This window comes from Phoenix dactylifera, chromosome 6, assembly GCF_051530095.1.
Source record: "Phoenix dactylifera cultivar Ajwa chromosome 6, Ajwa_hap1_PhDact_Kaust_v1.1, whole genome shotgun sequence".
NCBI classification, from domain to species: domain Eukaryota; kingdom Viridiplantae; phylum Streptophyta; class Magnoliopsida; order Arecales; family Arecaceae; genus Phoenix; species Phoenix dactylifera.
This window is the reverse complement of record NC_143195.1, coordinates 32,499,528-32,514,258: the sequence shown is the minus strand read 5'-3', so window position 1 is coordinate 32,514,258 and position 14,731 is coordinate 32,499,528. Positions and strand designations below refer to the sequence as shown.

Genomic DNA, 14,731 nt, shown 5'->3' with positions numbered 1-14,731 from the left:
AGAAATGGTTACCAGACGTTATGGTTTTGCATGAATCAACTCCAGGAAATGCTAGGAGCCAATAAGCAACAACATGAAATCAATCATTTTCCTTAAAATAATTATATAAATAGGAAAGATGAATTACGTAATAAAAAAGAGAAATCAGGTCCTAGAGTTGATTGACTGAAGACTCTCCATAGTTCTTGTGTCAGCAAATGGGTGATGCCCTTGAGTGGAAACTTCAAGTACGTGAGGTAATATTTCAAAGTGACTGCTTGTTCAACTTCATATTTAATAAGAAACCGGAATGAGCTTAAGCCACAAAACGTGGCTTGAGTAACTGTGAGGGATGTGCTTCCCTTTGGATAAAGAATGGCAGCCGTGAAATCTCACACTCCCATCTCTTGCATCCATTTTTAGAGTCGGGCGGTCTCCCTGTGTCCATTCTTTCCCATTCACTTGTTCTCGGTGGTCATGCATTTGACAAAATCAAAAGTCACATCAGCACAAACATATTTTGTACTGAATTAAACTGATTCATTGTGTATTTTATTAGATTAATAACTGCACATGCAGCTCACATGCCTCAAGCCACCGTACGTATAGCGTAAGCTATCAGTTTGTGAGTTACAGTGCATGTATTTTACCGCAGTAGAGTGAGGCATCGCACTTGATGAGTGCTATTAGAAAATGGATGGCTATCATGCAAGATGATGACTTTACGTTCTTTATATGGTATGTCGGTGTTGATGTACATCCATCTTATAATGGTGGCTATTGAGTATGGTGCAGCACTCACTGCCCATCATAGAAAATTTTGTGCCATCAATGGGTTCTCCATTCATTCTTAGTGTATGTTGCAACTCTAACATGCTGTGCATGGCTCTATCTAACATGCTTAGGAGTTTGCATGCACGGTGTTGCCACTATACTTTGAATTAAATTTGATTCATAAGCATGGTAGCCGAACTTTCTCAATTTTTTAGGGTTCGGGTTGCATCTTTCGTGCAAAAAAATGATCAATTTTTCTTTGCAATGTTGACTATAAAATCGCCCCTGCATAGCTCTCAAAGCATTTCGAACTTTTTTTTTCTCAAAGCATTATGCGATCCAACGATGGATTCGTGCGGAGAAAGGGGAACCATTCTTTGGTGCGAAAGATACAGCTCATATGCAGTCTTCTTTCTGCCTTCCTTGAAGCAATGCTTCCTCAACTCAATAAAAGGCACCAAATTCTCTAAGAATACAGGAACGACTCGGTCAGCCATTATAGATCCATTTGCTATATCGGATGAGAGACTAATACTAGCATCCGTTTGCCTTGTAAGAGCCACCGGACTAATGTAGGATCAACATTACTCACTATAATGACTTTTTTTAAAATTATTAGAAATTTTGATTATCTCTTTGCCAATTTACCAAGCCAATGAAGTCTATACTTCAAAATTTAAATTATCCTTTCATAAAGGTATGCATGGTGAAGGGCTGCCAGCATGTAGCGCAATTTATTTATCAACCTAATTTTTAATCTGATCTGGCATGGGTAGGTTGTTGACACCTCATATCTCTGAATAAACATGAGGCTCCAATTCTGACGGTCAACCAGTTTTTGTGTTTTAGGATTTGACTAGGGATCATATGAAATATGCTAAAGTTCTACTCTTAAAAAGAAAAAAAAAACAAAATTGATATATCACAGACTTGCCGATCTTTTCTTTTTATTTTTGTTTTCATTCATTATATTAAAAAGTAATTTTAGAAAAACAATCTTTAGTCAGTTTAGATCTGGACCTACTCCCCTCCGTTAGATATCCATCTGAACCAATTCTATTAAGAAAGATTTTATCCAATCTGATGATCTAGAATGAGGATGGATGCGGATAATAATAAGATCTACTATATCCAGCCTGCTTCAAAACAAATTCAAAGAAAATATGGATAAAGTTCGATCCAAACTAATTGAATGCTTGTGATAAATTTTTTTGCATTGGCTTACTATTTGTATAAATAATATAATTAACAACTCTAAGTTGGATTTTTTTAAAAAGAAATTTTGAGAAAAAAATAGTGCTAAAATTATCCCATCAGCTATTTTTTATGCGACTGCAAACCGAACCGAAATAAAATATTTTTTTGATGGGTGCGATCCGTTGGACGTAGATCCGATTTTTCATTACTCGACCCGTTGAGATCCCTAGCTGCTTGACCTTCCTCGTAATTTTTTCCAGATTCTTGACCGCCAATCTGCCTCTTTTACCGACCTCTCGCCTTCCCCGTAATTCTTTCTAGATTCTTGAGTCCTTGACCGCCAATCTGCCTCTTTTGCCTACCTCCAAATTTACGGAAATAAAGATACAAACGAGGGGAAGGGCTCTCTCTCTCTTTCCGGTTTTTCTTTTGCGGCTTTCTCCGCCGACGGCCGCCGCCGACGCGGGGACGCCAGGGGAAGCGAGAGCGAGACAGAGAGCATAGATGGGGGCGTCGGAGACGAGGTTTATCCAGGAGCTTGTCCTCTACGCCGCGAGCGCCGCCCTTAGCTGCCTCGTCCTCTTCGCCGGCCTCCGCCAGCTCGACCCAAACCGCGCCGCCTCCAAGAAGGCCCTCGAGCAGAAAAAGGAGATCGCCAAGCGCCTCGGCCGCCCCATGATCCAGACGAATCAATATGAGGTGCGCTACCGTACGCTTTTTGGATACATCTGCTGCTTAGTTTTTGCTCTTTCATATCTCGTGCTGCGAATATTGGTTCTGTTGATGATCGATTAGGATTTCTCATTTTCTCTTGTTGGCGTTAGAATTCGTGATGGAAAGGAGACCTATCTTGTTCCAAAATTGAAAACCCTTGTTCTTGCATTGGATTTTGCCTTGTTGATCTTGAGAAGTTCGAAGTTGTGATGATTTAGGGCTTCATGTTTTTTTTTTTGTTATTTCTTTCTTTCTGAAGAAGCTCTGGTAGGTAGTTTAAAGTTAAGTTCCTGTTTTAGGATTCTACAACAACGGGTACCGTAACTTGATGGACAAAATCGCATCTTTGGCTTTACTCTATTCGTGACATTTGCTTAACTAGATGAGACAAGGCCATCGAAGATGCTATACTTTATAAAAAGGGACAGTCTTGATAGGTTTTATCGCTCTTTTTATTTTGTTGGGTCACTAAAGCTGGTGCAATAAATATATGATCAATGAGCTTGGCACTTGTTGCTGGATGTATGTGTTGGAATATCCTTTAGGTTATGGCAAAACTTTAGTTATTATCCTATAGGACTTGACTTAATTTGCTTTGCATCTGCTAACTTTCTTAGTTGTATGTCAATTATGTTCTTATTCATCAAGCTAAAGGTACTCCCTGTATTTTGGTCTTTCTCAAGTCATGCTACACCTCTCATATGAACAAGAATATTTTATGGAGAAGAGGGAGATTATTTAAAGAACCAAAAAAAGGAAAGCAAAGGCTTCTTTTGTTTTGAGTAGAAAAAGAAAAATGCAACTCTGGGGATTGATTGGTGTCTCTTGAAGAAATATGAGAGCTGGTTTGTTGTTTTATTTTCTATCTTTTTATTCTTTTGTAGGACTGAGTTAGTTAGGAATTTTCTATTTGGCAGATCTGCTGTTTGATAGAACATGCTATTGGCATGTTAGACATGTAGTGGGAACATATTCTGTAAAGGGAAAAAATTCTATGCACAGGTTTTCGTGAAATGAGGTCAATGATTGAAAAGGTGTTAAAGCAAGAGTTCATCATAGTCATAATTAGTTAGGATTTTTTTTAATTAAGTCCCTTGATTATAATAAGGCTATTTTAAGTGTTGCAATAGGAATAAGATTTAGACAATTATAAGTTTGTCTAATAATTTGTTTTTTTTTTTTACCTTTTATGAAGATGTTACAGAGTATTTCTTAAGTGTAGAATTGAGAGAAACATCTAATTCTAAGACAACTCTCTCTCATCAGATTGCACTGTAAACTAGTAAAAAGATCAGCTGACTTTTCTGTGTTTGCTAAAATATGCCCCTTTATTCTTGATGACTTTTACAAGCGACCCTAGCTTGATTACTTCCCTTGCACTAGTCACAGAAAATCTATGCTTTGCAATACGATACCAGTTCTTTCAAATATATTTTTTGCAGCACCCACACTCTTATCTAAGCAGTGGTAATGTAGGATGCTCATATTAACATGCAGAGAGGAGTCTGCCTCTTTGCATTATTGCATTGATTACATAATAATCTTTTTCCTCAATTGCCGTAACCATAACTATAGTCATCTAGTCTTGTCCCATCTATTTAGTTTCAGCTTTGTGGATCCTGATCCGCCAAGAATTCCTATTAGGGACCTGTTGATGGTATTTCAGGACGGGATCCTTAACATTCATTAATATCAAATTTGCGTCTATTTCATAGTTTGACATGTTTTTTATGATTGTTTGTCAACATCATGCCAATTTTCGAGCTTTCTTCTCATCTAGTCTTAGGGCCATTGTTAGCATTTGTTCTTTTTTCCCTCCCTTTACGTACAATTTAAAAGTGCCATCTCTTCATTGCTTTGCATCTAAGTTTTCTTCCTTCATTTGTCTTGCAAGAAATTTCTGTTCTCCATCAGAGGCAGAAGTAGACTTCCCTGTTGCCTCTATTGAATTAATGACAATGATTAACCATTACAAGGCATGCTTTGTTAGAGAGTTAACTAACAGGAGTGCATAGCTTATTGAGAGATTATTTTTGTCATTGGAATGTGGACTGTGGTGCTAGTCTTCATGATTTTACAGTAGGATATCAAACATGCTTCCTTCATGGTGGTCTGAAGCCACTGAAACTGATATTTTCAATATGAAACTGTTGTTGCTATATAATGAAACGGTGCCTTTAGGTCGATCACTTCTACCAGGCCTGTTCGTTGATTGTTGAGCTTTGCAAGCCTTGGCATTGGTCATTCCATAATCTGTTATATGCTAAATAAAATGCCTTAAAGGAATGTTTCAATAACTTGTCCGACACTATCAATTATACTTAGATCGTGATTTATATCTAAATTTTCAATTTATCTTGAACTTGTTGATATTGATAGAATATCCAGATGAAAGTAGATTTCTTAAACTAGTGTGAATTTGTCATCTATGCGTTCTTATATTTTGTATTGTAAATTGTAATGCAGGATGTAATTGCCTGTGATGTTATAAATCCTGAACATATTGATGTGGAGTTTGAGTCTATTGGAGGCCTAGAAAATATTAAGGAAGCATTATTTGAATTGGTCATCCTTCCTCTACGACGACCTGATTTATTTACCCATGGAAAGCTTCTTAGTCCGCAAAAGGGAGTTTTGTTGTATGGGCCACCAGGTACTGGAAAGACAATGCTTGCAAAGGCTATAGCCAAAGAGTCTGGAGCTGTTTTTATCAATGTGAGGATATCTAATCTGATGAGTAAATGGTTTGGTGATGCTCAGAAACTTGGTAAGTCTGAATCCTATATGTAATGATTGACTGGTTATATAAAATATTGAACTTTTGATACAAAAGATAGTTGGCATTAGTTGGTCCATAATTTGTCAATATGTTGATAAGTTCTTCAGTATATGAACTGATTCACTTGATGCATCTCATGATTTGTGGTCCAAATACAGAAGTAAATTGTCACATCTTGCACCTATGCTGCTGATGCCATATTATTTGTATGCATACTCATTTTTCCATTTTTCTAATGAAAGTGTAAAGCTTCATCAAAGTTCCAATGGCCTAAAATCATCATTATTTTGTATATGTTGTCTTTATATCAAATATTTGTTTTTCCTTAATGGTACTGTCTACACCTCAACTGTTGAACTATGGTTAGAAAATTAACTGATTTTAGGAATGACATAAAAAAGTTGACTTGTCATGTGTTTTCTTCCTAGTAATGCGTTCTCTCCTTCTAATAAACAGAAGAAGGGAAAAGGCATGGATTTGTGCACACATGAGGATCTTTATTCAAAATTAGAGACATTGTGCCAGCATGCCTTGCCATTTTTGGGGTATCATTGTGCTTACCAGGATGGTTTGATAGCTTGTCCATGCATTTTTGGGCCATATACTAAAGAAAGTATTGTGGGACGTGAAAATTTGATAATACTGCTGATTATTAAGCTTACTTCATATGCTGTTACAGCCTAGTTGCCAGAATCTTCAGCATAGGATGAAGCATCTCATTTCGAATTTCACTTGCTGTTATACCGTTATGGTATGGGTGACAATATTGTGATCCAAAAAATATTTCAGATCAGTTTTTTTTAAGAGAAAAAAAATGAATTTTGTTTCAGACATTCATAACAATATGTGGGGTCAAATCCATGATCCAGGGTGAACCTTTTCACTCTTTCAAGGTGATTCTTAATGCCTCAGTTGATGGAAATTTACCTAAAAGATAAATAAACATGCAAGGGGAGAGAAAGATGCAAAAAGAAGGAACCAAAGTTCTCTCATTCATTATCCATATTCCATCTCCTGAGTTATGGCTTTATTGTTACATTTTGTCACTCAAACCTTAAGAAACCAATGCTCAATTTTAACCATTGATCAACTAAAATTTCTCAAACCTGAAACCAAAATATTTAGTAAGAAAAAAAGTAGAAGACATTTTTGTCTTAATCCTGTTTTAGTCCTCTTAGGCCTTCATAATTAAGTTGAAATGTCAATTTTTTTTTTTTTTGCATCAAACACATTCAAAAGATATATCTCATGGAAGAATCCTAAACATCATATATCTTTTTCTTGAACAGAACTCATATTCATATTTTTCAATTTATGGCCTGGAATATATATGGCTGTATTTAGTTTCAATACTAGATCAAAATTGAAATTAGATTCTAAACTTTAGGACTCAAACCCTATGCTTCATCATACACCCATTTCTACCTTGTCAATCAAGCATCTTCTATTGCTTACATTTTTTTTGACTAATGTATTCATAGTGTAATTATACATTGTTATTTATGATATCATTAATTGGAAGCATGGTCTTAAAATTATAGAGTGTTTCACTTTGCTGTATGGTCTGTGCCCCTTCCCTGTCCACCCCAATACACTTTCCAAATTCGGGCTCTTAAGGGCTATAATATTGTATGCGACAAATCCTTAGTATCTGGAAATGATAATAGTATTTTTTAGATAAACAGAAATCATGTAGATATAATTATTTGTCAAAATTATGTATTTTTATGCTTACATTATGATTAGACTTTAGAATTTAAAGTGAAATTCTCAAACACAATATTATCTAATAACCAGGCTTTGGAATTAGTTTTCTGAAAAATTTAATGTTCATTTATGTTGAAACATAAGGAAAATCTCTCTGTGAGATCTATAAGAAGCTGCAGTTTGCTTCTTTTTCTTCCTCTATGGTCCTTTTTGTGCTTATTATTTCTCCAACTTTGACTGCTGATATATATACATATCAAGATCTGTCAAGCGCCAAATGATGGGCACCTAACAGGATTGTCATGTAGTCATTTGGCCAAATTGTAGAATCAAGAGAAGCCTTTGAAACGAGACAAAAGATCTGGGGAAGGCTTACTTCATAATTTTGGCATTTTGGACTTTTTGATTGAATATTTTGGGAACATTTACTATGCTGATTCAGTTGGTTATGCTCAGGTGGATTGATATCAAAAACCTAAATATTTTGCTTACACATAAATTTTGGTTCCCTTCTATCATTGAGGAAGATTCCCTTAAACTTATTGGTAATAGTTGTATTTAAGTTGGTTAATGAAGAATTCAAAGTTTCACATGTAATAAGACATTATAATAGGTAGGCTTTAAGTATAACGGATATCTGAAGGTTATCTATTTAGCAGTTATCTTTAATTAAGAAACCTTAGAAAAAACAGAATCACGGTGCATAACCAAAAAGAGGCATGGCAACTTCACAATTTGTTAAGTGTTTTTTCTGCTGAGAGCTTCTGATATAGATGCAACTTATTGTCTTAAGTTTGGCATAGTACTGTTTTGTCATTATGTTGGTTGGCCTTCTGAACTGGAGCAACGATTGGTTGACATGTGTGACACTATCTTCTTGGATTGCCTGATTGATGGTCTTTTTAAGCTGGTGTATATGATGTGGAGACATAATTTCTTACAAGTTTTTTATATGCCTGCAGTTTTGTGAATGTAGAAGCAAAAAATTTGATGAACTTCTTTGTAGGAACTTTTGTACTCATTTTATTGAACATCATAATTAATTTTTCTCGATAATTGTAACTCAATGGTATTTCACTGGAATTTCTGCAGTGGCTGCTGTATTCTCTCTGGCTTATAAGCTCCAACCTGCTATTATTTTTGTTGATGAAGTTGATAGTTTCTTGGGACAGCGGCGCACAACAGATCATGAAGCCTTAACTAACATGAAAACTGAGTTTATGTCTTTGTGGGATGGTTTCACCACAGACCGTAAGTATTTAAATAACGGATCCTATATTTTTCAAATTTTTCACTTCTTTATCTTATTATTTCACAAACTTTTACAGAATTTACTGTCAAATGATATTGGCGTTCAGTTATTAATGTTGTACCAGACTCAGGGGAACTTTCTACATTTTTACATCTTGATTCCTCTTGGTTTCTTTCTTAAAATGACCTGGGGCATTATAATGGAATTGGGAGGGTGAATTCTAGCATGAGTTCATGCATAGATGTTATACCTTGTTGCATAAATTAATGCTAAGTAGGCATGACTATATTGTTAACCAATAGATAAATGGTTGAACTAAAGCATGCTTCTTGAAAAAGAGATTTTAAGATGGCCATTTTCACATTCTCATGTCAAGGGCTATCATGATTCAAGAAAATATCTGAGAGTTATGCTGCACGCTGGACTTTTAAACTCACCATTAACTACTTATGCATAGAAGTCATGTAACAAGGTTAGCATGTCTTGTTATAATTCATATGTAAATTACACCCACTTGATATTCATGGTTTGTTAAATCATTCTATTGGGACACAAGTCAAATTATGCCAAGGCTCTCATGAGAATTTGCTTTAAATCTGGAGGAAATCCTACATGTGCGTAGAACACATTCATAAGCAAGTAAACGCTAATGTGACGGTCACTTTAGTGATGTTTAAGAGGTTCGCAGCTGGAATAAATCAAGCTTGGAGTTCTACTGCTTTATAGAAGGAATAAAGAAATCAAATGGAAAATACAGAGGTAGTCATTCATGTACATGTCTTTCGTATTCTTCTTGTTATCACTTCTATGTTTCTCTTATCATCTTTTCATCTCAAGTCCTTTCTCATGGCCAACAAACATGTCTGCCATTAGCCACTAGGTCTTCTAACCTCGCACCAGCATGCTCTTTTTTAAGCCATACCATCCTTCAATTTGACAATATCTAACACATATTACATGTAAGTTGGAAATATATTGTTAGCTGAGGTTGGGTTGAGTGGTTGAGTTTCTCATTAGGCGAAGTTGAGATAGAGTTGGAAAGTGTAGTGGTTTTATTATGTTTTACCTAAATCCAAACCGACTCACCCAGTTTGAACTCATTGTCTCTGATTCAACAGCATTATTGGCCAAAGCCAACCATTTCTTTAAAGATTTAAGACATTGATCTTAATTTTGCAACCGATGTCTTGGTGTAAAAATGATGCTTGTAAAGTAACCAAGTCTCTCTTTTAGGCCTTCTTTTATTTATTGAGAAGAGCAAGGGAGAAGGTCCAGCTGTATTAAATTAACCAGGTACAGAAATTGGGGATTGCCTCCCAAGGCTCGAACTTGGAACAACTTTCAACCAGAGGAATGGTGTGAGCACAGGGGCATTGGCCAGTTCATGCTTGAGGTTGATAATTTAATCTCTTCCGTTTGTCATTTAATTATTCTAGTACCTAGAATATCTGTAAAGGAATTTATCAAACTATGTGAGAGGCATTGTTACATTTGTTAATAGCTGGCGGAGATCAAAATGTTGTATCTCTTTAAATTGTGTTATCATGCACTATTTGGTAAAGTGTCTGCATTGTATACACTAAAACTTCACTTGAGTATCTTTTGATAAATCTTTACTAGATAAATATGTTTTGTTTTTGCTGATGTTCTAGTATTATTTATCTTTAGTTTGGTTGACAAAAAGACTCATGTGCAATTTGGTAAAGAATTTGTATATTTTATGTTTAGGTAAAATAGTTGAGAATCTCTCCTATGATTTTTCAGGACAATTGTGCTCTGCATGGTAATATTCATTAAATTTCCTGTGCATGCATACCTCATCAACATGATGTTGCAAAATGAATGACACTATGATGAATACTTTGAAGTTTTTTTTTAGAAAAAAAAGTTGTGGTAATTAATATTTTGATGATTGCTTGCAGTTTAAGGAGAGATGGGCCCTATTCCCTGGGTTTACTCAAATGATAGGCTAGGTCCTGGATAGCTTATTTGTCCAAGATACCCCTTGATATTTGTTTATTTTCTGATGTAATTGTGTACTTTCTAGCTCAACTGTTTACTGCAGTGTTTTGTATATCGTTTCCATGTAAGTGTTCATTACCATATGATCCTGAGCTAGAAAGAAGAGTGGATCTCTAGGAAGGTTTGTGTCCACTTTTGCCCTTTGGACACTGCCCTCCACCTATTGGATGGTTGTATCAATGTATTAGGTAATGCCACAGAAGCATATGTTCGATGTGAATGCAGACAGAGTAACCCATTTGAGGATTTAAGATGTGCTTTTAAGCTGTCTCATATTAGAGGATTGAGGTAAAGACCCACTTGTAGGCTTGAATCAGATGTTTCCAGAAGTGTGGATGCGAACATGAATCATCAGTTAAGTGGGTCATGATGCTTCCTGTCCAGTATCTGCAAGATCATGAACTGTCGTATCATGCAAGCAAGCATACAGTTTCTGAACTTCTTGACATAGTTTATTTTTGGTGGATACACTTATTTGAATAACTTCATGAGTATTTTGGAGAATTCCAGTGTCCAGATGGTTGAATTCATAATTGAAGGCAGCTTGTCATAAATTTTACGGCAAACCTGAAAAAACTAATTGTTGAATAAAGAAGAATAGGAGAGTGGCGCAACATTAAATATGGGAACTCTTCTGTCTCTGCTCTTAAAAATCTCAAAATCCAAATCGCATGACTATTATGTTCCTTATATATAATTCTCATAATCTTGAGCAGACCATCATAGACGTCCTAAAAAAAGCTAAAGATCAAAAGAAAAGGTGAATAAGATTTTAGTCTCTGCATAAATGTCTCATGTAATGCCATGATATTACATCACCACAAAGAAAAGAAACCCGTATTCTTTTTCTCTCTCTTGTTCTTTCTTCTTATTTCAGTTTAAATTTGTTGAAGGTTTGGACCCATCATAATTTCCCAAATGGTTCTGGAATGGGTTATGTTTTTTTTTTCAAAAGTTTATTTTTGTGTTATTGCAGAAAATGCACGTGTGATGGTTCTTGCTGCTACAAACCGCCCATCAGAACTAGATGAGGCAATACTTAGGCGTTTCACCCAGGCCTTTGAAATTGGTATGCCTGATCAGAGTGAGAGAGCAAAAATATTGAAGGTTATCTTAAAGGGTGAAAGGGCTGAAGACATTGATTATGAATACATTGCCAGCCTCTGTGATGGTTTCACTGGTTCTGATATACTGGAAGTCTGCAAGCAAGCAGCCTACTTCCCTGTTAGGGACTTGCTACAAGATGAAAAGAAGGGAAAGCAGCCGAATGTAAGGATGTATTTTAATTTGGCAATTAGCATTTCTACCCAGATATTCTGTATGACAAGAGTCCAAAAATCAGGGTTGCTATTTCCATTTTGATTACTTGTCTGACTGTTCAAAAATTGTGAATATCTTAAAATTAAATATTATTTTGATAATTTGCAATGATTAAATAACGAAGTTTGGTTTGACAAAACAACTAAAAAAATACACATATCCACACACCCAGGCACATGGGTGCACACAAGCACTCATACATATATGCATACATGGAGGTTATCAGGCCTTTTCTTTGGCAAGAATATCAAGCCATCTACTTTGGTGTGTTCGGTTTCGGTTGTCTATAGAAACTGCTCATCAGCTCTTATCCTTTAATTTTTTTTTCTTTTGGCCAACTGTGTTGTATACTTCTAATAAATGATTCCACGAATGCATTTTCTGTTGCATGTTTCAGGGACCAAGGGCATTGACACAGTCAGACCTGTTGAATGCATTAGCTGCATCTAGAAAGGCAAAACGAGCAACAAGTGAATACAGATTCAGCTTGCAGTCACCCCCATGGTCTAGGCACAGAGAGCAAGACGATGATCAGGTCCAGAATGCCATCTTGGAGATTTCTAAAGTTGTGTCTCATATTGTCAACAGCCAATCAGAAGCCCAGGACCCTTAGTTCTGTTTTTAAACCATTCTGAAGGTTTTTTTGACTGTCATGCCTTCACTTTTTAGAATCATAACATGTGGATATTGCACTCTCAGGAATTATAGTCTTGGATTCAAATTGGCTTCGAAGCAGCTGACTCACCTGCCTTTGGAGACAACATTCTCATGGGTTGAGAATTATCACGTTTTGAAGGTGTGCCGGTCCTAAATGTTTCTACCGAAATGCTGTTTTATTGTTTATCCTTTTGGTTACTTCCATGATCAATGCACTAAATCTGGATGACTATTTTGTCTTTAGTTTGTTTTGATGGATCTACAAATATCCTATGGTAGTAATAGATGTCACATGGTTGTAAGAGAAGGGATAACATACAAATAACAGGAGGATTTTAGGTAGGAGGGAAATTATTTTAAAAACTTCATTGTTTTGCATAATCTATTTTCCTTATCTGTGTTTAGAGAAGGGTATCCATCTGTTCATTTACAATGGATGTTGTATGAACTGTGGACTTTTGTATGGGAAGCTATTAATGCTCTCCAAATTAATTTGATGTGTCTCAACAAAGCATGCTATTGATAAAAGCTCGTAAGGGCATGCCTGGAAGAGTGGATGTTTTTGAATTGGCACTAGTAGATTGTTACTTAGTCAAAATCTGTTGGTAGCATTTGTGTAAGTCTTGAAATGTTAGGATGATACGTTCAATCATTGGTTTCTCATGGATCTGCCGAAGTCTTCTATAATGGTATGGTGGAAGTTATAAAATTTAGAATTACATCAGCTAACTTTCTTGTCTGACACTCCATCTTGGTTGACTTATATGGTTATGATAAGAGGTAAAAATGGAAGTTCAAAGTTGAAGGGAGTTAAATTTTCCCTTGCAGGAGCTTCCAACTAGATCGTCCTTTGCTGATGTCATTCGGACATTAAAGAAAGCATGTACTTTCTACGGGTAATTCATGTTCACCTTAGCAATTTGATGCCTTGGCTTGTGATGACCAGCTTTGAATCCCTACTTCTGGAGGTCCCAATACACCGAGTCAGCCTGAGGCATCCACCAAAGAATAATGCTGTTTTGATCCATCCATCACAAGAACGCTTGTTCATCCCATTAATCGTATACAAAAAATAATAATAATAATAATCTAATGTTAACTTGCCTCATTATATAGGAATCGATTTCTCAGTTGATTAATGAAGTACTGGCCAACTAAGCTAACAATTCTTGGCCAATAGATCTTTTAATTATCTCATTTTTAAAAAAAAAAACCTTTTAAATAATCCGTCTAGAGAGAGACTTCTTGATTTGCTGTGTATCAGTCTCTTTCTTTGGGAGTGTGTCTTAGAAACAACTAGTCATGGTACCAGCATACAAATGATGCTATTTTCTAAGTCATGGGACAACTAAATTGAGATGATGCTAGATATTATGAACTCAAAGTTGGTCATCCAATCACAACCTTCAGAGTCTGTCACTCTATTGGGCTGAATTCAATTCAGTAGCTTTTAATAGATTTCAGACATGTAAGTGGATCAGCGACGACAAGGATGGCTGACCAAGACCAACTACTCGATGGAAACCTCCAGCTTATCGGTGGGGTTTGCTACGGGGACAGCCTACCCTGGTGGTAAGGGAGGTCTGAACCGCTGTTTTTAAGATTTATTAATGTATAGAGGACATGAACAGTGGCCACTCTGACGCAATGATGCCTCAAGATGTTGGCAACTTCACAACCCTAAAGAACCAGGTAATTAACAGCCGAATCATTGGAAAGCAAAGGAGGGAGATGGCACACTTCTTTTTTTTTCGCGTTTCTCTATTAGAAAATTAATAGAACAAAAACAAGCTGTGTATTTTAAGCCTTCCAACCCAAATCGGTCAGCCTCAATTTCATCACCATTCCCTTTCTTTTGATCGGTCGATGCTGGTCATAAGATTGTAGCTAGACAAAGACAATGCATTAAAAAAATATACCAAGACGCAGTAAGAAGTTTGCTGGTTTTGACATATGAGGCTGTTGTTCCTTTTGCCTTTTCTTGTCCTCATTTTTTTTCCCCCTACTTCTTTAGATGCCTTGTGCCCCCTTTATGTAATCTTTTCTTCATTGTCTTAGTGAATCACCTTAATTTTCCTTCCTTTTCTATATATAAAGAAAAGCTATGGTGAAGCATTGAGGACCTGGAAAATAATTATAGCTGACGAGGAGGTTGTTCGACCATCACAAATTTAAAAAAAAAGGAAAGCCTGGATCTCCTCCTGTGATTTCTAAACGTGCATTGGATATAGCTGCCATCCAACCCAATCCATCAGAAAGGAGATTAGTTATTTGATCCAAACTTAGTTCAGCTGTGTTGCGTATGCTTCACCATATTCTAAGTAACATCA

The 14,731-nt window shown here is 36.1% G+C and overlaps 1 protein-coding gene across 5 annotated transcripts; it reads left to right on the top strand.

Annotated features, from left to right (window-relative positions):
* Nucleotides 1-2,117: 2,117 nt before the first annotated feature.
* LOC103707726 (uncharacterized) lies at nt 2,118-12,929 on the top strand. Of its 5 annotated transcripts, none has more exons than XM_008792333.3 (6): nt 2,118-2,649; nt 5,131-5,431; nt 8,243-8,401; nt 11,401-11,693; nt 12,142-12,356; nt 12,444-12,929. In XM_008792333.3, coding segments are annotated over exons 1-6 (1,164 nt in total). In that variant the 5' UTR covers nt 2,118-2,454; the 3' UTR covers nt 12,445-12,929. The 5 variants fall into 5 exon arrangements, with proteins under 5 accessions (XP_008790555.1, XP_008790557.1, XP_088579860.1 ...); XM_008792335.3 differs by having other exon boundaries at nt 2,120-2,649; nt 12,142-12,279; XM_088723735.1 differs by having other exon boundaries at nt 2,158-2,649; nt 11,380-11,693; nt 12,142-12,279.
* The last annotated feature ends 1,802 nt before the right edge of the window (nt 12,930-14,731 follow it).

Bases quoted from the DNA above. Each gene is read 5' to 3' on its own strand.
- LOC103707726 (XM_088723733.1), top strand. From the start codon at position 2,455: ATGGGGGCGTCGGAGACGAGGTTTATCCAGGAGCTTGTCCTCTACGCC. The intron at 5,432-8,242 runs GTAAGTCTGAAT...GAATTTCTGCAG, and splicing joins TGGTGATGCTCAGAAACTTG to TGGCTGCTGTATTCTCTCTG. The intron at 11,694-12,141 runs GTAAGGATGTAT...TGCATGTTTCAG, and splicing joins AGAAGGGAAAGCAGCCGAAT to GGACCAAGGGCATTGACACA.